Genomic DNA, 25,871 nt, shown 5'->3' on the forward strand with positions numbered 1-25,871 from the left:
TCCTCCACACTGCTACAGCCCCCCATCCTCCCCTTTCCCTGTTGTCCTCCCCACTCCTACAGTGCCCCCCACCCCTCTGCCATAATAAACTACAGTACCTTACACATTTCATCCCCAGCGGAGACCAGCACTTCCCCACCTTCATACCGTACGGAAGCTGCAGCTCTCGGCGGCGGCGGGACCTCCTTCTGTTGCTTAGCAGCCGGGGGCAGGACCGCGGTCTTCCAGTTGATTACCCCTGGTCTAGGTCTTATTTTCGGGGTAGGGCTTATATTGCAGCCCACCCTGATAATCTTGCTAGGGCTTACTTTCAGGGTAGGGAAACATGGTACCTTTTTGTGCCAGTGCCGATGGTTTTCACTGCCCCTTTTTTCTGTTAGTTAGAAATGGATCATTATAACATTATGTTTATACATAAAGATCTACAGTATAATAAGAATCCCAATGGCGCCATTTGTAGCAATAGCAATTCAAAGTTAAAGGGGTATTCCAGGAAAAAACTCTGTGCTTGTCTCGGGAACTGCACAGAGTAGAAGAGGTTTACTATGGGGATTTGCTTCTAAAATGGGCGGTTCCCGACACACGTGTCATCAGAGAGCACTTAGACAGAAAAGAACGACTCAACTTCAGCAGCTCATAAGTACTGAAAGGATTAAGATTTTTTAATAGAAGTAATTTACAAATCTGTTTAACTTTCTGGAGCCAGTTGATATATATATATATATATAAAAAAAAAAAAAAGTTTTTTCCTGGATAACCCCTTTAAGAGTAAAGCATTGCAAAGTTATATAGTAACAAAAGTATGATACACTTTCTATATTCTGAATTTTTTTAGCCTTCATTGATAAAAAGTTATGTTGTGTACTGGATGTTATATATTGTATTTTATTAGTTTGTAAATTAAACTTAATCAAATTGTGCCCAAATCTGATCCAGAAAGTCAATTTTGGTATGAAATGCTCTGATTAGATTGTCATCGGCCCAACAAGACTTTTACACTCCATCACACAATGTTTTTTTTGTTTTAAAAAAAGGTTGGAACTTAACTTATTTTTAAGCCGTTTCACTTTGTAAAAGCAGTTCTATTAGGAAGGCTATAGAATAAAAATCTAAATAAAAATCATATCATCAGAATGTTGTTTTTTCATATAGACACTATCATCCCCAAAAACACCACTAAGATGCCACAAACAAAATTGCAACAGGGCAGATTTATTAAGTCTGGAAAAAAGGTTGTATTGTGCCACTTAATAAATTTGGCATGTTTTGGACCTTCCTAAAGTAAGGATATTAAATCCACTACAAGAAGGTGTAGATTTGTAGCAAAATACGTGCCATTATCTGGCTTTAGTATTAATGGATTTGTTTAAAAGTTTTAGGTCACACCCCTCCTGGTAAGTCCCCTTACACACTGTCGTTGCTTCCCGTCGAGAATGGCTGTCAAAGCCGTTTTTATGACGGTGAGCAATTGCAAACAATGGGTCCCGGCGGCTCCCATTTACTATTATGGGGGCCCCGGGCGCCGTTATCAATAGTGGGAGAAAAAGACGGCACATGCAGTAAATTTTACTCCCGCTATTCTGTCCGGCTCCCCTGGCGGCCGTCACACTGCCATGTATTAACGGTCATGCTAAGTCATGCCCTTGTTTTGAACATATTTTTGTTGAATGCAGCACAAAGTAAAAATTTATGTTCAGAATGGAGTGGGACAGTAATTGGTTTTTAGTTTTTTTTTTTTTTTTATCGGATCATTTTAATTAGGTTTTAACAAGCTTTTAGTAAACAACAAATTAAACACAAACAAAAACCCACCTCAAAACGCAAAACCAACACACCCAAGGCCACCAAAAGTCAATGTCAAAAACTATCATCCTGCAAAAGAAAAAAAGGGCAGAAAATATTGCAACAAAGATCTCAGACAATATCACAAATATTATTCATGGGCACTTTAATAAGTATACAAATTGGTACAGAAAGAAGAATTGAGAGAATAGGAGCAGATAACTAGTGATTGTCCATGGCCAGAACGGAAAGTGACTGAAAAAGGCAGGAGAAAGTACTAGCACAAACAGCTCAGATATATATATATATATATATATATATATATATATATATATATATATATAAAAATATATAGAAAATATCAAAATATCCGTGAACCGAGACCCCCCCATGCCCCACCAAAGGCAAAATAGCCCATTAAGACCTATCAGGGCCCAATTGGTACATACCCAGGAACTCCACACCACTTGAAATTTACACATGCCCTTAGGTTTTTCATAAATACCCCAAAGGACCCTAGTAATCAGATCAACCACAGTAGGAGGACTAGCTCTAATTCAATATGGGCAAAGAGTTTCCTGGCCCGGTATAAAACACAAAGGATTCCTATTTCCATCCCAGAGGGCTCTTCCCTGGATCCTATAAGGCCCAGGAGACAATGCTTAGGCTTTAGTGGTAGTATAAAACTATACAGCTTACGAATCAGCACGATCACTTCTCCCAATAAGGAACCAGAAAGGGACACTCCCACACCTATGAAATAAGTGGCACAGTAATATGTGACTGGTTTTGGTATAGGTTAGGTCCCCAATAAAGGTCCCCAATATTTTAAAGTGCAACAAAAACACATTTAAGCATTTTATACACGAAACAGTTCCTGTATGTCTGATTAACATATCATTACAGTATTCTATAATTTTTCACAGTTCTTTTGCCAGTAGGTGGCACTGCACTAGTCAAGAGCTGTGTATTATGCTCCTAGATGATTCCTTACATGTTTCTTGGTATGTGGCTACATTTACTACTAGGGCTTCTACCAGCTACTGATTCTTTATAATAGAAAAGTTACATTTGGAATGTAGGATTGGAGAATTATAATATTATTTTCTCAATTAAGATAGTTAAGGTTACAGATTCTGGAACCCAAAACAATACCATGCTTGTTTTCATATTTCACGGATGGAAATAATATAGCGTACATAGAGCAGTATTTGTTTCCAGAGAACCTTCCAAGTGATACATTGACAAAAGCCATGGTGTCTGTTTCCTTGTGTCTCTCCACGTTTCAGGTTGGCGTAACAACTGAAGAAATAGATGCATTTGTTCATCATAATATTATCAGACAGAATGCATACCCATCCCCATTAGGTTACGGAGGATTTCCTAAATCCGTGTGTACTTCAGTCAACAATGTGGTCTGCCATGGAATTCCAGATAGGTACTTTTTTCTTTAAATTACTTTCATAGTCTTATGTAAATATAGCCTATTTATTGTATAATAAAAAAGACATTTATCTCTAATATTTCACAACTTGGCATTAACCATATTGTTTAAGGTGTGATCACAATTTAATGGGATATGGTGCAACATACCCTGCAAATCTGGCCATCCTGAGAAATGTATTTTATTTGTGTTGGCTACCTTGAAAAAGCAATCCAGATTTTTTTTCACCGCTAGTCCAGCTTGGACTTAAAGGGGTATTCCAGAAAATAACTTTTTTTTTATATATCAACTGGCTCCAGAAAGTTAAACAGATTTGTAAATTACGTCTATTAAAAAATCTTAATCATTTCAATACTTATGAGCTTCTGAAGTTGAGTTGTTCTTTTCTGTCTAAGTGCTCTCGGGATGACACGTGTCTCGGGAACCGCCCAGTCTAGAAGCAAATCCCAATAGCAAACCTCTTCTAAACTGGGCGGTTCCCGAGACACGTGTCATCAGAGAGCACTTAGACAGAAAAGAACAACTCAACTTCAGAAGCTCATAAGTACTGAAAGGATTAAGATTTTTTAATAGATGTAATTTACAAATCTGTTTCACTTTCTGGATCAGTTGATATATAAAAAAAAGTAGTTTTTTTTTCCTGGATAACCCCTTTAAAGATTGCAGTGGCAGTTTTCTAAAAAAATAAAAAAATAAAACCTGTGTGGAAACCTAGCCCAATAGCTGTGTGAGCAGGACTAGATCAGACGGGGTTTTAGTCTCTAATTATAAACAGTGAAGCCTCTATTGACTATCAGAAATCTTATTATTTTTTCATTTTTTCAGTTGGGAATGTCATGTTATGAAGAAGTGTATTTATGAGGGATTAATTATTGGGAAAGATAACATCTATTGGATGTGTATACTAACATCCCCTTATCAGGTTTATAGATGATAGTTCCAAAATAACCTTCAGGTGAGCACAGATAAGTAGATGGGTAGTTCTTATATACGGTATATTAAAATCTTTGAAACTTCCTTATAAGGCTATATCACTAGGATATACCAGCAGTGTCCAGTCTCTGGGGGTCCAACTGCAGTGACCCTTGCTGGTCTTTAAAGGGGTACTCCGGTGGAAAAAAAATTTTTTCAAATTAACTGGTTCCAGAAAGTTAAACAGATTTGTAAGTTACTTCTATTTAAAAAAAAATATTAATCCTTCCAGTACTTTTCAGCTGCTGTATGCTCCAGAGGAAGTTGAGTTGTTCTTTTCAGCCTGACCACAGTGCTCTCTGCTGACAACTCTGTCCATGTCAGGAACTGTCCAGAGCAGGAGAAGTTTGCTATGGGGATTTGCTTGTACTCTGGACAGTTCTTGACACGGACAGAAGTGTCAGCAGAGAGCACTGTGGTCAGACTGAAAAGAATAACTCAACTTCCTCTGTAGTATACAGCAGCTGATAAGTACTGGAAGGATTAAGATTTTTTTTATAGAAGTAATTTACAAATCTGTTTAACTTTCTGAAACCAGTTGATTAGAAAAAAATTGTTTTCCATCGGAGTACCCCTTTAAAATGAGGTGGCAGAGACACCTTTTTTTTAAGTAGCCAAATGAATGAGACATGGGGTATTCCAGGAAAAAAACTTTTTATATATATAAATATATATCAACTGGCTCCAGAAAGTTAAACAGATTTGTAAATAACTTCTATTAACAAAATCTTAATCCTTCCAATAATTATCAGCTGATAAAGTTGGGTTGCTCTTTTCTGTCTGGCAACAGTGCTCTCTGCTGACATCTCTGCTTGTCTCGGGAACTGCACAGAGTAGAAGAGGTTTACTATGGGGATCTGCTTCTACTCTGGACAGTTCCCGAGACAGGTGTCATCAGAGAGCACTTAGACAGAAAAGAACAACTCAACTTCAGCAGCTCATAAGTACTGAAAGGATTAAGATTTTTTAATAGAAGTAATTTACAAATCTGTTTAACTTTCTGGAGCCAGTTGATATATAAAAAAAAGTTTTTTCCTGGAATACCCCTTTAAGTCTCGTATAGATTGTGATGCAGCATTAGCATTTGGCCATCCATGCTTTAGGAATTACTCGCAGGCATATCTCTAGGCGGTGCAGCTCTCTTCTGGTGGTACATAGTTATCCTCTTGTCTACCTTCACAAATGAGTTGATCCATCGGAGATATCCCCTTTCAGATTGTAGATGATTTTGGAGGGGGAAGCCTTGTCTGGCCAGACATTGGCATTGTTGTGGTCACGGTAGGGTAAATATAGTATTACATGGAAGCCATTTAAATAAATAAAGTATGTGGAGGCTACAGTCCACATACTCCTTGCTGCATAGTTTCTGCGCAGAAATTCGAACAGAAAATTCCCAGCAGATTACAGCACCGACATATCCTTGACTGCTGACTTGCGGTGTGGATTTTCAATTTACGGCAAATCAATGATGTTACAGATTTTCCCATTGAAATAAATGGGGAAGATAAAAAAAAAAAAAAAAAAAAACGCACCAAATCCACAGAAAATCTCCAGGAAATCTACAACAAAACGTGCACAGATTTTAGTGCGGCAGATTTTAGTGCGACATTTTTTCCACGACTGATCTGTGTCGTGCGCATTTACTTTTACTGTCTTTCCTGCCGTTCTGGCTCATAGAGTGGGGGTCCTGAATGGGGGATGTGTAATACCTCTGTTTTTTTTTTATAACATGCTACCATAAATCATAATTAATTCAGAAAAACAAAGACAACATTCTCTTCTTTCTTTTACAGTCGACCTCTAGAGGATGGAGATATAATCAACATAGATGTCACAGTGAGTCACATTTTAAACACTTCTACTTTATATACTTTATATATTGAAGTTTCTCACCTTCAGGTGTGCCGATCTAGCGTAGCAAGCATAGTAAGGGTCCATTCACACGGCAGAATTTCCGCTTGCGGAAATCCACCTCAAATAAAGCCCATAGACTTCTATGGGATTCCACACTCCCATTCACACTTCTGAATTTCCGCAAGCGGAAATTCAGAAGTGTGAATGGGAGTGTGGAATCCCATAGAAGTCTATGGGCTTCAATTTGAGGCGGATTTCCGCAAGCGGAAATTCTACGGTGTGAATAGACCCTCAAGGTACAGCCACATGTAGCAGATTGAATGGCAGAAAATCTGCACCATTTAGGGCTTATGCGTACCAAGGAAATCCGCTTGTAGCAGCCTCCCATTGCTCTCAGTGGGATTCTGCTTCTGTGTTTACAAGTTGGACAGAACTTCCAACATGCAAAAAGATTTCACCGAAAAAGATCAATCTGTATTGGCGGAATCTGCTCTGGAAAAATCCAATAGTCAATAGGACTTTTTTTTAAGCTTATTTCCGCTGTAAATTTATGTGTAAAATAAGCGCCGATTCCGTCCTGCAGGGATCCGCTGAAGAAATTTTGTGAGAAACTTCTTTGCGGAATTTTCCCAGTGTGAATGGACCCTAAGGCCATGTTTACACGGCAAAGTATTTGCGGAAAATGTAGCTAATTTATTTCATTGCAGATTTATAGCAGATTTTATGACTACTCCCATTAAAGTCAATGTAGGAAATCTGTAACAAATCCTCAGCATATCTACACGATAAATTGGCATGCTGCATATTTAACATTATTTTCCGCATAATTATTTTTTATTTAATATTTATATATATTTATTATATATATATATATATATATATTATATATATATATTATATATATATTATAATTGTATTAAATATAATTAGAATAAAATCTATAATTATATAAATATTATAAATATGTATATAAATAAATAATATATAAATCATATAATTAAAAAAATAAAATAATAAATAAATAAATAAAAAAATAAAAAATATATATATAATAATAATATTTAACATATTTTCCACATAAAATCCCATACACTCTGCTGCCACTGTAGCTTTTCTTCCCCTTAAAATCCAAAAGGAAAATTCGCAACCTATGTGAACATAACCTGGCATTGTTTTAACCCCTGGTTTACAGTGTCCATGTGCTTATTGGTACAAGACTGTGGTTGACAGTCCTTGGTAAGACTTGTAGTTCCCCACCAGCTAGAGAACGGCAGGTTGTCTCAGGCTTCAGTGTACGCCAATAAGTAAATTCACTGTGGAATAAGAAATGCAGGTACTCTTACTGAGACGTCTTTGTCAGTGCACATAATAACACTCCGTAGCTCTTCTTCTTTTGTACAGATGACAATACAAATCTTTTCGGAAATGATATTTTCATTTATAAAATCCCCGGACACTTGAATGTTTTAGTTAATGTTTGTTTACTTGTTACGCAGCTGTTTTTATTGCCTTTTACTCTTTTTTTTTTTTTTTTTTTTTTTTAATGTCGTCTTTTTAACCCTGGGTTTGCTCCAAGCAGACCCGGGCTTGACATGAATTTAAGGCTGGAAGCAGATGAACTGAGATCAGTGTAGGCCTAAGTGAAATGTCAGCCCAATCCCGCTATGTGTCATGTTTTTGAGAAGGTGTAATTGTTATTGATCCTTGGTGTAGTTAATGCAGAGCGCTGCAGTACTGAGCAGCTGCTGAAGATAGATATGTATGAGATGAGCGAACGTGGGGAAAGGCAGCATTTTTCTTTCACTCTAGCGAGATTGATCTTCCTCTTCCTGCTGATTTGGAGTAGGGCCTGTCATTATCTTACTCTGTCATTAGAGGCTACATTGGCCTGTGTATGTCAGTCTATTTGGACAGCAACTCTTTTGCTAGCAGTGTTCCCTACATTTATTAAAATCCCTGAAGATAGTGTTGTGTTCCATTTGTAGCAGAAGAACCTTTAACCCTTTTGCTGCAGAACCTGCTGCGTCTTTATACGTCGCTCCCATGGTTAATGGTTTGGAGGCCACTGAGTGATTTAACAAATGACAAAGAATTCTACAAAGATTTATTCCTTGCTGAACGGCAGCCAAAGTGTAATAGACAATTCGCTGTACGTGGAGCCCTATTGGTGCTTACAAATCAATGTTACTATTTTGTAGTCAATTAACCAATATATCGTAGGTAGATAGAGTAAAAAGACATATCCGCACTCACCACCGAGGTCGGCACGAGACGTTCCTACTGGAGATGGCCACGGGATCAGAGAGACGGCATCTCTTTGTGCGCTCCGAGGCGATAACCGGCTATTTCGCGCACTTGCGCTTCATCCGGCCTCGATGAGGCCGGATGAAGCGCAAGTGCGCGAAATAGCCGGTTATCGCCTTGGAGCGCACAAAGCGATGCCGTCTCTGATCCCGTGGCCATCTCCACGTAGGAACGTCTCGTGCCGACCCCGGTGGTGAGTACGGATATGTCTTTTTACTCTATCTACCTACAATATATTGGTTAGTTGACTACTAAATAGTAACATTGATTTGTAGGAACGTCTCGTGCCGACCCCGGTGGTGAGTGCGGATATGTCTTTTTACTCTATCTACCTACAATATTACTAGCTATCCTTTTTTGGTTTTTCCTAGCACCACCACCCGGCCAGGTTCTAATTAATTGGCTCAGCTGAGTATTTTACCTCGCTGGACATCCAACTACTAAGACTCCATTATATTCGTTTGGTGCCGTCCACATTCCCTCTACCCACATGTATATATTAACCAATATAGTTTGGGAAGAAAATCATAATACTTGATAAAGCCGCGTATGTCCATACAGAGTCAGTGGAGATATTCATGGGTTAGATTTGAAGCCACTGGTATCTGTACAAACCGCACAGCTACAATGTCCCGCAGTATACATTTATATTGAATTTTTTTTTTGAATTTGTTTACATAAACTGAGTAATTCATTAAAGGAGTACTCCACTACCTTACTTCTTATCCCCTATCCACAGGATTAGGGATAAATGTCTGATTGCAGGGGGTCCAATGGCTGGGACCCCTTGCGATCTCCAGCACGACACCCTGATGGAGCCGTGGTTGAAATGCCCCCTCCATGCATCTCTATGGGAGAGCCAGAGATACACAAGCATTGTACTCGTCTATCTCCAGCTCTCCCATAGAGATGCATGGAGTGGACGTGTCGACCACCGCTTTGTGCAGGAGATTACGGGAGGTTCCAGCTGACGGGACCCTCTGCAATCATATACTTATCTCTTATTCAGTGGATAGGGAATAAAAAGTAAAGTAGCAGAGTACTTCTCTAAATGTCAAACATACATCTCATACATTAAGAATCTTGGACCTGATATTATAAGAGCTTATGTGTAATAGATAATAAATACATTTAGAGATACCAGTGCCTTTGCACTGGATACTGCTTGCATGGGACCCTTGTCGATGTATCAAAATGAAGAGCTGCTCTGAGGGACTTGGAAAGTCAATGCAGCAGCTTGTTCTTAAAAATAGCTTTTCTTCATGGGGCAATTTTTTTAAACCTTTGGAAAAAATAAAATTTGATATTTATTTTCAAATCAGTTGTGTCATGTACACAACAAAGCCATAGGCACTTCACTTGTTAGGGGTAAATCTTGTACTTCAAATGGTAAAGAAATCTTCTTTTAGACTGAAGTGCTTGACCACGGAGGGATGACTGGTGGGTTGTAAGCTAGAGTGTTGCTATGCCTCCGTAAGTGAGATTTTCAAAAGTTAAAACAAAGGTCCAGAGGTACCAGAGCAATACTGCACAGCAAGGCCAGAAAGTTGGGAAGATGGCTCTGGAATGTGTTTTGAGGAGCCAAATCGGAGAGATGGTAGAGGCTGTGTGGGACTTATGCTCTTGTGAGAAGCCATATTTGGAACAGTTCGAGCTGTGTTCCTGTGAAGTGTCATGGCTGGGTCAGTTTCGACGTTGGTCATATAGGTGGAAGCCACTGTCGCATGGGTGAAATATTTCACAAGTCAGCCAAGAGTCAGGTTGTGGCCAAAGCTATCTTATGTCTTCCACCCATCCGTTAGCTAGCTATGACCACAACACTCGCCAAAAGACCCACAGCAGTACTGTCGGATGGGTGAACGCCAGCAGCTAGCTTTGGCCACAACCTGACTCTTGGCTGACTTGTGGAGTATGGAACAGTGATCTGAATTAAATTCTACAATTTCTAGTATTCTTTACTAGGTGACATGTATGCACTAATCTTATTGTGCCACTTCATGTGTTTGTAGCCATCAAGCATTTGTGCCACTGTTGGGTTAGAGTATATATGAACCCATCTAAATTTCATAGTGTGAAAACACACAATATGCAGCTGTGACGTTACAGCTGAGGAGGGCTCGATAGAATACATTTACTTTTTGTAGGCTGAAATAAAGTTTTTAGATATGTGTGTTTGAGATACAGACGTTTATTACCATTTTGCGAATTCTTATAGGGAAAAGCTCTCTTCCTGCACTTCATACTTATATAAACAATAGATTTTAAATAGAACGAGTATAAAGTATTGAGGAGAAATCAAGCATTTTTATAAGGATTCTTGGGACATGAGTGGATTTGCCTTTAAATTCTACAACAATGATCAATGGAAGAATATTGGTGTATGGAGTTGCCGCATCTATGGGCATTAGCTATAATTAGTCTGATCTTTCTTTACTGTCTAGCGAAGCTGATTTTTTTTCTTCCTTATACACATCTGGCTCTGTTTCATCCCCCACAGTTCCAGCCGATGACATAGAGATTTCACAAAGCATGCTTAAAAAGGGTCTCTTATGTCATTGACTGGGAGAGGTCAAGAGACGCGACTACCTAGTGCACCACAAAATAAAATAGTTAAGAAAGATGGATTAGAGATTTTGGCAGGGCCATTGAGTTATGTTTCTCTAGGCTAAGCCATGATTGCCTTGGTTTAGAATACGGCCTGTGAGTTGAATGGGATATTTCAGGCATCGGAAACGATTTTGCCTTTGGTTTGATTAACAAACTTTGCCTGTGGCTACATTAACTCTGAAGGCCAGCATATGCAAACAAAGCTTCCTTATATCAGCGCAATGGGAAGACAGTCCAAGATGTTTCCACATGTGTTGCTCTGGTTGGTCTTTTTTTGCTTCCCTCAGTTAAAGCTCACCCTTAAGAGTTGATTTATGATCTCCAAATGGCTTTTAAACAACTGGATGTTTTGTCTGGTTTTTAGATTGATATTAGTCTGTTTTCTGATAGGCCTGTGTTATTGCCTACATTGATCTTTTTTTAAGGACATTTGCTTTACTTGACCGGCCATGTGCATACATTAAATTTCAATTGTGTTTATAATTTATCCGTCTTGTAAGAGGCACTTTAAATAACTTATAAATCAACTGGGTAATTCCAGATTGGAAGTCATAGATTTGTTGTGAAAATCAACAACATAAAAATAACAAATCTTTACCGTAGCAGTAAATACAATATATAATGTAATATAAATAAAGATGTGACTTTAATAAGAAGAAGAGAGAATACGCTTGAAAAGGAGGGAGTTGTAAAATGTTGAAGTAACAGAGTAGCGATAAAATGAGAACACAAGAGTATGGTGAGAACGCAGACTAAGGCCACATCAAGAGTCAGGGCACCTGTACATGGCATGAAGCCTGGTCGGCAGTGCATAGACGCTGCATGGCTATATGTACTGAGGTATTCTCCCCTAGGAGCAATATTTGCATGGGGGTATAACTATATACTTAGGAAGTTGAATGGAATGAGGCTTGTTTGTATATGAAATCTATGGCATACAGAAGTGCATGAGATGGCTAATGTTCCTTTATGGGAGCCCTTAGGATGGGAAGAATTTGCAAAAGCTGGAGCTGGAGGACATGTGAATGGTTTGTAACGTATCTTAGTTGTTACCTACTGTAGGTTATATGCAGAAAACATGCACAGGTAGACTTGTATGTTACACTTTTGTTAATGTAAAACATTTTGTCCATTTTGGGTGAGGTTAGGTACTTTGCCCCTAGACATCTTATCCCCCATCCAAAGGATAGGGAATAAGATGTCTGATCGCGGGGGTCAGTATTTTAGAATGCTGTGTCCCCACGGCGGGAGATGTGACATCACACCACTCCCCCTTGTGATGTCACGCCACGCCCACCATTCATGTCTATATCTACATACTGTAGCGATCAGACATCTTATCCCCTATCCTTTGGATGGAGGATAAGATGTCTAGGGGCGGAGTATCTCTTTAAGACAAAAAAAAAGGAGAGTGCCTTTCCCTTCATTTCAGTCAGGATCATAATAACGTATACTAAGTCTAAAACTTTTATTTAGATTTTTTCTCAACCATTCATGTTTAGACTATGTTTTGTATTTTTTGTATATCTTAATGTTTTACCTAATTTTGCTTCCCAATATCGATTTATTTTAGTTCTACGGCAGCAAAGACCTTCCTGTTACATCACAGTACTGCCATGTGTGTCTGCTGGTGTAATGCTCATACTGTGAAATAGGGTATTTGCCGTACACCAGATAAACAGGGATTGTGCTGTCTAAATAGTTTTACCTTCAACTAATTTGGCCATAAAACGTTATCCTAAGTGGCTAGGGAATCTTTTTTTGTTTATTTGTTTTCTTTTATTGCATTTTCCAGAATATTTAATAAAAATAGCTGTAGTAAATGTTATAAAATGAAGGATCTATAGTACTCATCTGTTAAAACCAACGCCGATCCAGCACAATGCTCCATTGGTCATTGTACTACCATGTGACAACTACAGCCAATGACGTGCCCTAGTGATGGTTCTACTAGGTACAACATGTGACTGGTAAGGGGAAATGTGATTGGGTGCAATGATGATTTGACTCTCAGACGACACCTTTGAAGAGAGATTTAGTGAGGAAATTAAGCAGGAAATTCCTAAAATGACAAAATTACCTGCGGGTGCATATTTAGAAAAGCAAAAATCCTAGGAAGTATTTACAGTACTGTGCAGTCAAAAGCAAACCTTTTCAGAATAATACCGATGTGGGATAAATGCTTAAAGGAGTACTCCGAAGCTAACCTTTTATAGGGGAATTGTAGCATGAGGCAAAGTTATATAACATTCTAATATACTCCCGTTTTCCATATGGTCTTCTTCCCGGTCTTGATCCGCCGCCATCTTCGCCCGGTGACTCATCACTGCGGGCTGTGCCGGCCTCCCAGCCCGGAGTCGGCTACTCCCCCAAAGTTAATTTATTCTGCGCATGCGCAGTACTACGCAAATAGCGTAGGGCTAACGCTAGGCTCCTATCGCTGCCTATGTTAGCCCTACACTATTTGCGTAGTGCTGCGCCTACGCTATTTGCGTAGTGCTGTGCTGCGTAGTGCTGCGCCAAACTAGTTCAGTGTTTCCCAACCCGGGTGCCTACGCTATTTGCGTAGTGCTGTGCTGCGTAGTGCTGCGCCACGCTAGTGCAGTATTTCCCAACCAGGGTGCCTCCAGCTGTTGCAAAACTACAACTCCCAGCATGCCCGGACAGCCTTCGGCTGTCCAGACATGCTGGGAGTTGTACTTTTGCAACAGCTGGAGGCCCCCTGGTTGGGAAACACTGCGCTAGTGGGCACATGGAAGGAGGAGGAAGGAGGGAAGGAGCTGTGGGCGTTACTTTATTATAATTTATTATAATTTCCTGGGGGGGGGGGAGGAAGGGCGCAGGAAGCTGGCGCAGGGAGTCATGGGAAATGTAGTCTTTATGATATGGCTGCTTACTGCTACAGGTGGCAATTACAAGAGAATGGCGGGGCCAAATTTGACAAATGAGGTATCGTTGGAAAGGTCTTTGAAAGAGATCAGAGAGAGAATCAGATGAGGTAAACTTTTTTTTTAATTACCAGCGCTCCGGAGTACTCCTTTAAGTTAATTTTACCAGGGGAAGCCATAGGCATCCATACATCTAGTATATAGTATTATGTTGCAGCCATTGAGATTACACTTGAGAAACAAACTTTAAATAAGCACTGTCAAAAGCTTTTTATATGTTGTACATCTTAGCAAAACATTAACCTTTCTAATATACTTCACACAAAATGTTATTTGCTTTTTATAGAAATTATGATTTATTAAAAGACCAGTAGGAGTTCCCATACCACCCAGCACATAATCCTGTCCGGCTACAGCATTATTTTTGTCCCAGCTGAAGCATAGGTCAGGGACAAAGTCTAAAAAGTGAGGGTGAGACTAGCTCTCCTCTGTGCTCACTCCTGTCCTGTCTACCAGACTCCTGTCTGAAAGCAGAGAGGAGGGGGTTACAGAGCAGTCTGCAGTGATTGGATGAAAAGAACCAGCACAGCAGACTCAGGGAGAAAGTGAATGCATGGTAAGTAAGGGCAGGCTTAGTGCTTGCCTCGGACACGCCTCTTCCTGAGCAGTGGATGTCAGAATGAGTGAGCAGCAGAACAGAGAGATTTGTGAGCTAACTACAGAAGCCAGACATATAAAATATACATGTAAAGAATCTGCATGACCAAAGGCTGTCCAGGCACGCTGGGAGTTGTAGTTTTGCAACAACTGAGACACAGTGCAATGTTTGAGAGCAGGTCACCTTAGATGTGGGCATATAGAGGCAAAGGAGTAACAGCAAATGAAGCGGAGCACCCAACCATGTTTTTTTCCTTATACATTTTTTTTTTTTTATTGTGTAAAAAGGGGACTCTATCGTTCAGCATTTTGTTCTCCTAAACATGTTATACAGTGCAGTAATATAAGGTAGTCTTTTTGTTGAAAGAACAGATATTGACCGAGATTCTGCACCTTGATTGGCCCTGTCTATATAAGGCCTCACAGCTGACAATGCATATCAGAGCAAAAACCAAGCCATGAGGAGAAAAAACTGCCTGTAGAGCTCAGACAGGATTGTGTTGAGGCACAGATCTAAAGAAGAATACAAAAACTCCACCTGGAATTTGCAAAAAGAAGCAACTAAAGGACCCTCAGACTGTAAGAAACAAGATTCTCTGGTCTGAAATATAAGATTGAATTTTTTGGCCTTAATTATAAGTATTGTTTTTAGAGGAAACCAGGCACTGCTTATCACCTGCCCACTACCATCCCTACAGTGAAGCATAGTGGGGGCAGAATCATGCCGTGGGAGTGTTTTTCTGTGGCTGGGACAGGGAGAGTGGTCAGGGTTGAGGGAATGCTTAAGAGTACGTTCGCACGGGCGGATTTTTTTGCAGGTTTTCCGCTGTGTATTTGAAAAAGGGCGGGCTATTCTCGGCTGTCCACAGCAGATTTTCCGTGGCGGAATTTACGCTGCTGAAAATCCGCCACAAACCCCATTGAAGTCAGTAGGGACTGCGGTGGATTTTCCACAGCGTAAATTACACCGCGGAAAATCTGCTGCGGACAGCCGAGAGGAGCCCGCCCCCTTTCAAAAACGCAGCGGAAAACCCGCAAAAAGATCAGCTTGTGTGAACGTACCCTAATGGAGAAAACTACAGAGATATTCTTAATGAAAACCACATCCAGGGTGCTCTGGACCTTAGACTGGGAAGAAGGTTCACCTTCAAACAAGACAATTTGGGGCATTTATCATGGTCTTTAGCATTTGTTTTTTGTGTAAAATTGCCCCTAAAAAGTCGCAGCTAGCTTGGGGTTCAGAATAAGGAGGAAAACTTCAATATATAACACAACATAACAAAAAAGTGAAAAAGGTCTGAAAACTTTTTGAATGCACTGTATGCTTACTGTCCCTGAAGAATCACATATCAGTGATATGGACACAAACACATTGTTAAAAAGACACAGCTTTAACCAATTAGTCTTAAAGGGGTACTCCACTGCCCCAGCGTTCAGAACATTTTGTTCCACACGCTTGAAGCAGGCGGCGGGGGTCATGACGTCACGGCCACCCCCCTCATGCGTCACGCCACGCCTGCTCAATGCAAGCCTATGGGAGGCTGTCATCACGCCCCTCCCATAGGCTTACATTGAGGGGGAGGGGCGTGATGTCACGAGGGGCATGTCCGTGACGTCACGACCCCCGCCTCCCGCTCCAAACATTATAAATGAATGCCGGGTGCTGCCCAAAGATCACAGGGGTCCCATTGCTGGGACCCCCGCCATCAGACATCTTGTCCCCTATCCTTTGGATAGGGGTTAAGATGTCTAGGGGCGAAGTACCCCTTTAAGGTTGTAATGATGTAACAGTAGTCAGTAAAGTGTAAAAATAGAGAAATAAAAAAAATGACTTGGCCACTCTTCTAACCTGTCTGTTTTAGTACACGCTCGTATTCCCTTTGTAATAACAATGCGTGACCCCCTTTAATTAGAATAACTATTTAAATGTACTCCTCTATTATTCCTCCTAGAAATGTACCGATAAATTGACACTGTCCATCAGCTGAATTGTCAATAGTGTGTGACACTGTCAGCCCTGATTGGACGGTGTCCAAATATATAGGAACACACCCCATTGACAAAGGGAATGGTAACACACAGTTGCCAATGTATTCATATTTTCAGGAGTAATAACAGAGGAACAGCACACTACAGATTTGCAAGAAAATGTGCTCCACAAATGTTATATCATGGAGAAAACAAGTATTTACTCAAGTTCATAATACCTGGGTGACTTGGTGTTAGTATCTATACAAAGTGTTATGTTTTATTAACGTATCTCTTAATGTGTTTTATATGATTGATTAATCATTTGTTTTTTTATTGGTCCAAAAAGGACCTAAAAGTAAAAATGACTATTTTGAAGTTTCTATCAAAATTATATGTTGCAGTGATTTGCAAATATTTTCAAAAATACCTTTCTTGATTCCCCCTCCCTCTCTGCAGTGACTGACAGGCTCCTGGGTATATTTGCATACACAGCAGCTTGTCAATCACCGCCCTGAGGGTGAGGCGGGGGAGCACCCTTCAAGAACACTCCGGATTTTATTCTTTTGCTGCTCCTATTAGCCACACGGCTGTACATTGTGTACAGTTTTGGCTACTAGGACTACAGATTAGAGCAGTGGTTTTCAACCTGCGGACCTCCAGATGTTGCAAAACTACAACTCCCAGCATGCCCGGACAGCCGTTGGCTGTCCGGGCATGCTGGGAATTGTAGTTTTGCAACATCTGGAGGTCCGCAGGTTGGAGACCACTGGATTAGGGAGTACTTTGGGCTGTCTTTTAAGCATTATCATAGTATTGTAAATATATGCAAATTCGGAAACCGATTCTTTAAACTCGTCATCATTTTTAATATCTGCGCTTGCTGTCCATGAATAAGAACTTCTTGAGCAGTGGTGACTCTAGCTTTCATATTTTGGTGGGGCACAATGGGGTGAGTGCTGCAGCCTCTTCTTGCTTACAATGCTATCTACGTCAACAAGTAGAACCTCTGGTACCGTGTAAACAATTAAAGGGGTATTCCAGGCCAAAACTTTTTTTATATATCAACTGGCTCCGGAAAGTTAAACAGATTTGTAAATTACTTCTATTAAAAAATCTTAATCCTTCCAATAGTTATTAGCTTCTGAAGTTGAGTTGTTCTTTTCTGTCTAACTGCTCTCTGATGACTCACATCCCGGGAGCTGTGCAGTTCCTATGGGGATATTCTCCCATCATGCACAGCTCCCGGGACGTGACATCATCATTGAGCAGTTAGACAGAAAACTTCAGAAGCTAATAACTATTGGAAGGATTAAGATTTTTTAATAGAAGTAATTTACAAATCTGTTTAACTTTCCGGAGCCAGTTGATAGATATAAAAAAAAGGTTTTGCCTGGAATACCCCTTTAAGAGGCTACAGCACTCCTCCATGCACTGTGACCCCTTTAGACAGCTAAACGGTGGCGGTGTTCCCACCAATCTTACATTATTGCCCTATCCTGAGGGTAGGCCATCTGCTGTAAGGGCCGGGGAGAAAAATCTGAACAACCAAACCAATTGCCTAGGGCAGTGGGGAAACACACAGGAATAGGGGAATGAAAAAACTCTTTGCCCAGAGACAGATTAAAGGGGTACTCCACTGGAAAACATGTTTTTAAATCAACTGGTGCCAGAAAGGTAAACAGATTTGTAAATTACTTCTATTAAAAATGTAATCCTTCCAGTACTTATCAGCTGCTGTATGATCCACAGGAAGTTCTTTTCTTTTTGAAAAGACACCTCTGTCCATGTCAAGAAGTGTCCAGAGGAGGAGCAAATCCCCATAGCAAGCCTCCCCTGCTCTGGACAGTTCCTGACATGAACAGAGGCGTCAGCAGAGAGCACTGTGGTCAGACAGAAAAGAGATTTATAAAGAAAAGAACTTCCTGTGGATCATACAGCAGCTAATATGTACAGGAAGGATTAAGATTTTTAAATAGAAGTCATTTACAAATCTGCTTAACTTTCTGGCACCAGATTATCATATGTATTTAAAACATTAAAAAAATAATTGTGATCAGGTGAGTAAAGATTAAAACTATAACTTTTATTGAGCCATGATTAAAATCCAATTCACAAGTGCTCTAGTGATAATGATTGAATGCAACTGCATGCTAGTAACCTGTGTAAGAGAACTGTGGCTGCAGTCCACAATTCTCAGTGTGAATTAAAGTTAAAATCAATCGCACATTGCCCGCCCGACGTTTCGCCACAAGCTGTGGCTTTGTCAAGGGCTTAGAGGCAAATGGTGTGCAAAAGAGCCTTGCAGGGGTTTAAAAAACCTCCCATTCAATGATTTCATCAAATTACATCACTTCATTTTTCCAAAAACGATCATCATTGGACTATACTTAATCGACATCTATTCTATCCTATCAGGGCTTACTTTACCACCAATCATTTGGATCCAGAATGCCCTGCGTCTTTTGACACCATGATCAGCACCTGTCTAAGCAAATAGCCTTTCACCGCGTCACTCGCGGCTCCTGTTATTGGACTACATCCATTCAGACTGTCTGCGCGACATGAGCTGCGCGAACTAATAGTTTTTTCCTTTTGCCTCTAAGCCCTTGAGAAAGCCACAGCTTGTGGCGAAACGTCGGGTGGGCGGACGGGCAATGTGTGATTGATTTTAACTTTAATTCACACTGAGAATTGTGGACTGCAGCCACAGTTCTTTACACAGGTTACTAGCATGCAGTTGCATCATTATCACTTGAGCACTTGTGAATTGGATTTTAATCATGGCTCAATAAAAGTTATATTTTATTTTATTGGATGGGAAATTTAGGGATCGCTTAGCGATCAATTGTAAATAATAGTTTGAACCTCCACCCTCCATCCATAGGTCCCTTGTTTGTTAAAAGATTAAAACTAGTCTCAATTGGTCTAAATTTGGTTTTTCCTAGGGTGGCAAAAATTGGTTTTTCCTAAGGTGGCAAAAATCCTTGCATCAGCCCACAACCCCCTGAAGACAGTTTTCCCCTGTAGGCAGGACCCACTGGTAAGTGGTTTGCCTCCCCCCCCCCTTTATAGGTAGTTTTCCACAAGTAGGTAGGTCGCCTATGTAGGTAGTTTTTCACAAGTAGAAAGGTAGTTTGCCCCCTGTAGGTAGGTCTCCTATGTAATCTTCCCCCTGTGGAGATGGATAGCACAGTGTAACCCCTGCTGGATCCATTGATTTCAATTTGCTGAACATAGCCTAAAAGTGACCACATTGGGTTCATTTCTAAGCATGTACAGTTACAGTATATCGTAAAACTCAAAAGTAACAAAACAGTTTACACTTAAAAATGGACAGAACGTGGTCACTTTTAAACTGTGACATACATCAGCATACCTTTGGGTAGGTTTTCTGACATAGTCATCCTGGTCAGAATAGATGTGAACAAGCCCTGACGAGCAGATGTTAAAAGTATAAAACAATTATAAACAAGCAATTATATATTGTTGTGTGTTTTTTGTATATAAAAAAATAACCCATGAAATATACCAGTTTTCACATTTGCCGATAGATAACAAACAATACACTGACATTTCCTGTTCTCGGCATCTCGATTTTAAAGGGGTATTCCAGTATTTTTTATTTTTTTTTATTTGACTATGCTACAGGGGCTGTAAAGTTAGTGTAGTTCATAATATAGTGTCTGTACCTGTGTGTGACGGTTTTCTCACAATTCTTCTGTGATTTTCACTCCAATATTTATTTTTACCAGCATACAAAATGAGTGTTGTCTCGGATTTTTCCCAGCTTGCAATGCGGCCGAGACCTGACTCACTAGTCAGCTGATGACAGGGAGGCTGTCTGCTTCAATGGGTGGAGGGATCGCTTGGTGGGAGAGACATCAATCTGCAATAGCTGTAGGCACCCTGAATGAAAACCACACTGATTGGAATGGATGCAGCTCATTTATGTTTCAATGGGTGGGGTGGCTGATGTGTGGGAGGGAGGAAGATGGAATTGTGGGATTTGTAGTCAAAAAAAGAAAAGTCAAACAGGAAATACCAGTTCACAAAAAGCTAGCCACAGTATTATGGTAATCTCACAACACAGCCATTTAGTCCCAAGACAAGTGCAAAACCTTCCTAAGCATGTCCATTACTGTCTGCCAGGTACGTACTAAAATCACCTTATGGTGGATAACCCCTTTAAGCTTTGCTGTGTAGACTGTGACACGGTATGCGGTGCTTGTGCCAGCTAGACCTGAAGACTGCATTCTATAAAAAAAATTCTTACCATTAACTTCCAAAGGATTGTGGCTTCCATAACTCAGTGTTTCTAAACCAGCGTACCTCTGGCTGTGCAAAACTACAGCCGAAGGCTGTCCGGGCATGCTGGGAGTTGTAGTTTTGCAACAGCTGGAGGCACACTACTGGTCCATAAACACGATACAAGAAGGAGGTGTCTCCTAAATATGGTTGCAACCAGGAAAATTTATGTATGTATATGTGTATATATATATATATATATCATATAAAGTAATATGTCAAAAAATCACAATATATCCAGCCATCCTCAGGCAATTATATTTACCATAGTTAACCATGTTGGTTGTCCCCTAGTTTTATTCCTAAATGCTCAAGGGCTTGTCCCATTTCCACATATCTTGTCACTGGTCCTCCAGCCTACAACCATGATGGGAACAACTGGAGAAGAAACCCAACTTTTTAATCTGTTGCAACCCTGTACCAATTGGGTCCTTCATTTAAATAATGGGGGATTATTTCCCTGGCATCCCCAACATTAACGCATATAGGATTATAATGATATTTTTGATGAAAATTCAGGCAAGAAGAATAAAAAGTTAATAGACAATAATGATAATTTTAATCTGCTTTTACATAGCATAGTTTTGCTCCTCCTCTACAGCCCTGGTTTATCACAGGATTTGGCTTCTTTAGTACTTTCAATATGGCTGGGTTTCCACTTTTTTCAATAATGCCCAAGAAAACCCCATAAATGCTATGCTCTGGTAAAATGTCGGCGCCAACTGTTATTTGCAAGTCAATAGGGATTAATGAAATACCATACCCACTTAACGTTTTTGTCTTTGGCCTTTTTTGACTCCTCTTTGGTGTTTTTTCAGCCTTTTTTTGGGCTCATTGTGCCATTTGCAAAATCGCAGCTTTTATTTCACTAAATCGTGTTTTTTTCACTAAATTATTGCTGTTTCTCTCCCATCAAAGTCTATGGGAGAGAAAAAACGCCATAAAAAACACAATGTGGGGTTTGTATTGCCATTTTTACATCTTTTAACATCAGTTAAGAGTTAAAAAAGAAGGTGGACACAGTAACAGGATAAACTGCCAAAGGAATAAAAACTCAATTTCCACACAAAGGCAAAAAAAATAAATAAATAAAAAAAATTAAGGCAAACGCCATTGCAGTTTTCAGATGTTGTTTTTTTCCAGTGTGTTTTTTTTTTCCTTTGGGCCCAAAAAAAAAATTTACAATTATGGCAAAAAAAACAAGTGAAAACCTAGCCTCAGAAAAGCGTTTGTCATGTCTGCAGTGGGATTGTCATGGAATTTATAAGGGTGAAGGTGATTATGTTGGGGGGGGGGGGGGGGGTGCTGGATGACTTAAATGCACTGACCCAGCTGCAAGCTTTTATTATAATGATTTTAGGATGGCCAAGCTATTTATATCATTAGGACGGGAACCCTACAAGTCAGAATAACCACTTTGTTTTATTTCGTGCCGCTCGCACTGCATCGGTAAATTTCCGTGATAGAAGTCAATGTCATTTCAGTCACTGTGTATATAATCTAAATTATTAGAAATTTACCATCTACAGAATGTAACATATGCACAACTCTCGTTCCATTAGGTGTATAGCAGTGGATACCATGGGGACACCTCCGAGACCTTTCTGGTTGGAAACGTGGATGAAAATGGGCAGAAGTTAGTGAAGACCGCCAGGAGATGCAGAGATGAAGCAATAGCAGCCTGCAAGCCAGGAGCTCCCTTCTCTGTAATCGGAAACACAATCAGGTGACCGGCAGAATGTAGTGACAAGCGACGGGAAGGCTGGCAAGTGGGACAGAGGTTATTGGTAGTCTGGTAGAAAGCTGATGACATGTTTTATGATTCAAAACCATCATTTGACTGATACCAGTGTGTGAAAGACTGCACTGTACTGCTGTGCTTTGGGCAAGAAGGATTTTTGTAAAAAGTGAATTACCTGTGGGTCAGTAAAGATAACTGCATAAAGAGACAAAGATGTGTATGAAGTAACTGACTAAAAATTTAGACCTGACTCCAAACAGTCTTGAAAAGAAAAAACAAAAAAAAACAAAAAAAATCAAATAACACTACAGTAGTATTAGTGAGCGAATAAAAGCCATAGACATAATAATACAATAAACATATACTACTGTACGGACGTAAACATATATGTGCATATGGGTATATTTTGTTACACACACTATAAATCCACATGATGTAATGTTCATATAAGTGTCAGCGATGAGATATAAAAAATCAGTCTTTACAGGGGACGCATTTTTTATTATTATTTAGTAAAATAGCACCTTATACTTTTCTATCACTTTACGTAGTACACTATTGGAGTAACACACACATTGTATCAATTGCTAAAGACAGCGCACCAAAAAGCATTTATTGGCATTTTTATTGTTGTTCCGACACATCAGACAATTTCTTTGTGTGCAACATATTAGACATAAAAAAAAGAAAGAATAATAATTCATAAATAGGCAGAATATTTCTTATACTTTTCATTCCAGTTTAGTAAACACGTCTCATTTTTCTTCCTTCCCGAACAATGATCCCTTACACAATTAACACACACTTGGAAGCCCAGATCTTCCTATAGCACTTGGAGGAAAAAAAAATATATAAAAAGCCAAAAAAAAAAAAAAAAGTATCATTTATATGTATTTATTGCTATAGAAATGTTGTAACTGATTCGGAATCTAACTTTAGCAAAAACCTCTTTGGGTTATATCTCCAAAGCTTTTATTGTAGACTTTGCACAAAATTGTGTTTTTGACAGTTTTAAATTATAGGCTAACTATCATCTGGAGGGAAAAAAAAAAAGGATAGTGTCTTTTTCTTCTTTTATAGGAAATGTTGAATCAGACCCCTACTGGGAAGAGAAATTTAATGCATATCTCACTATCTTACTATCCATGAATATAATGGAATGGAATTCAGAATGCGGTTTTATTTTTGCAAAAGGGATGAGTCGATAGGTGCACCTCGTATTTTCGAACACCTAGGGTTCAAACAAATTTGCCGGTGGCGTTCTTGCATTTTAACAAAATGTATTCTTATGTGGAAAGGGCCAGAGAGTACGAAATTCTTATTCAGGCATTGTATGGAGCTCTGCATTCATAGCTGTGTCTAAAGGGCATGTCAGCCTTTGATTCTTTCTGAGAGGTAATTATCCTTTTCCTGTCACGGAACAACAAATGATAGCTAACTACACAGGCACATTTGCGGTAGTCACATTCATCAACTGCAGAAAAAAATTCAATTTAATTGTGCAACCCAGCTGCACATGAGCCTTTCAGCATATCTGTTGTTCCCTCTTTCTTCCTATTCCTCCTTCCACATTTTTTTTCTTTTTTACTTTTTTCCATGATTGTTTTTTTTTTTTTCTTTATTTTTTTCCCCATTTTGTCTATTCCTCCTATTTTTTTTACTCTGCACTTTCTTGTAAAAGTAATTTTCTCTTATGGCTTTTTTTTTTTTTTCTTTTCTTTTTTCTTTTTTTTTTTTTTTTTTACTTTCCCCCCATTGAAGGATATGAATGTAGAAAATTATCACAATTACTCATATAATTGAGCCTCTTTGTAGCAAGTGCAACTCCTGTAGCCTTTCTCCTTCATGAAAATGGTTTCATTATAGGGTTTTTTCATATTCCCTGACACCATCTACACAGAGGAACAGGCGCACAGATGAGATGTTCACGGAACAGTGCAGATCAGTAAGGTCACAGTAGGAATAATTAGCTCTGCTATGGAAAGAGCTTGTAGGCCTTTTACCGCTACATAAATGTACTGTCCGTGGCTTTTAGTCACAGAAAAAAACTTACTAACAAATGGAACTCCCGCCTACTACTTTGAAAAAAAAATTTGTATCAACACTACAATTTTCTATCATTAAGACTAATAACACAGAGCCTGCTATACATCAAGAGGAATAAAAAGAAAAATCTCACATTCAAGTGGCGGCTGGGTGCTGACCTTTGTTCCCTTTTTTTTTGTATGTGTGTGTGTAAGACTTGACAAAAAAAAGGGACCCACACACTGCGCCAACACCCAGGTGAATAGTAGCTGCTAAAACCTTATTCTTTTTTTTTTTTATTATTTCTTTTCCCTGATAACTCTCTTTATAGGGAAATAAATTTTGCATATCCACTGCATTAATGAAACCTGTTAACGGAAATAAATAAAACATCATTAAAAAAAAAAAAGACATTAGGAAGGTAATTGAAGATGACTTTGGGTTCCTCATATAAGGCTGCAGCGAATGTGCTTTCCTAGTGTAAATATTAATGGGGCAAAAAAATAAAATAAATAATAATAAAAAACAATAGCGCAGCACAGAAAACAACTGTATCCAAACTGGTTCTCATTTAAATTTCAGCAGACGGGTGCCATTTGTTGTGTGTCATTGTCTGGCATGCTTAAATGGTAATTGGTCCTCTTTTTATATTCTGATCGCATCTGATGAATATTCTGATACCATAACTCAGCAATCTCTGTAATGTATTCCGTATCCGAGGAAAGAAGGGGAAAAAAAACACAAAACAAGAAAATGGGAGCACTGCATTAATATTAACCCAGTAAGCCCAAGAGATAACTAATGCATACTTGCTCTCAACGCAGAACTGATTGCATTTTGAGAAAGTTCTATGCAATGCAATGAAAATATTATGGATGAGTCGGAATGATATAGTCAAATTGTGTTACACATTGATTCATTTTAATTTAAATCCTTAATGGTGATTTCTACATCCTTTGGACAAATATGGAATTTTCTTTTCAAATTTTATATAATTAACACATTTTTGAATTGCTATTTATTTATTTATCTATCATTCATAAAAAAAGGGAACTAAATAAAACTTTTTTTTCCCCCATAAATATACACTGCTTAAAAAAAAAAAAGGGAACACTTAAACAACACAATGTAACTCCAAATCAATGACACTTCTGTGAAATCACACTGTCCACTCAGGAAGCAACACTGATTGACAATCAATTTCACATGCTGTTGTGCAAATGGAACAGACAACAGGTGAAAATGATAGGCAATTAGCAAGACACCCCCAATAAAGGTGTGGTTCTGCAGGTGGTGACCACAGACCACTTCTCAGTTCCTA

At 39.3% G+C, this 25,871-nt stretch overlaps 1 protein-coding gene across 7 annotated transcripts in view; it reads left to right on the plus strand.

Annotated features, from left to right (window-relative positions):
* Positions 1-25,871, plus strand: part of METAP1D (methionyl aminopeptidase type 1D, mitochondrial) — a 179,843-nt gene that overhangs the window by 99,749 nt on the left and 54,223 nt on the right. For all 7 annotated transcript variants that reach the window (XM_056536115.1, XM_056536119.1, XM_056536118.1 and 4 more), the window contains 3 exons: positions 3,072-3,220; positions 5,992-6,034; positions 22,347-22,510. In XM_056536115.1, the coding sequence (XP_056392090.1) occupies positions 3,072-3,220; positions 5,992-6,034; positions 22,347-22,510 (356 nt within the window). The remainder of the gene's footprint in view (positions 1-3,071; positions 3,221-5,991; positions 6,035-22,346; positions 22,511-25,871) is intronic.

The sequence above is a fragment of the Hyla sarda genome, chromosome 8 (assembly GCF_029499605.1).
Source record: "Hyla sarda isolate aHylSar1 chromosome 8, aHylSar1.hap1, whole genome shotgun sequence".
Lineage (NCBI taxonomy): Eukaryota > Metazoa > Chordata > Amphibia > Anura > Hylidae > Hyla > Hyla sarda.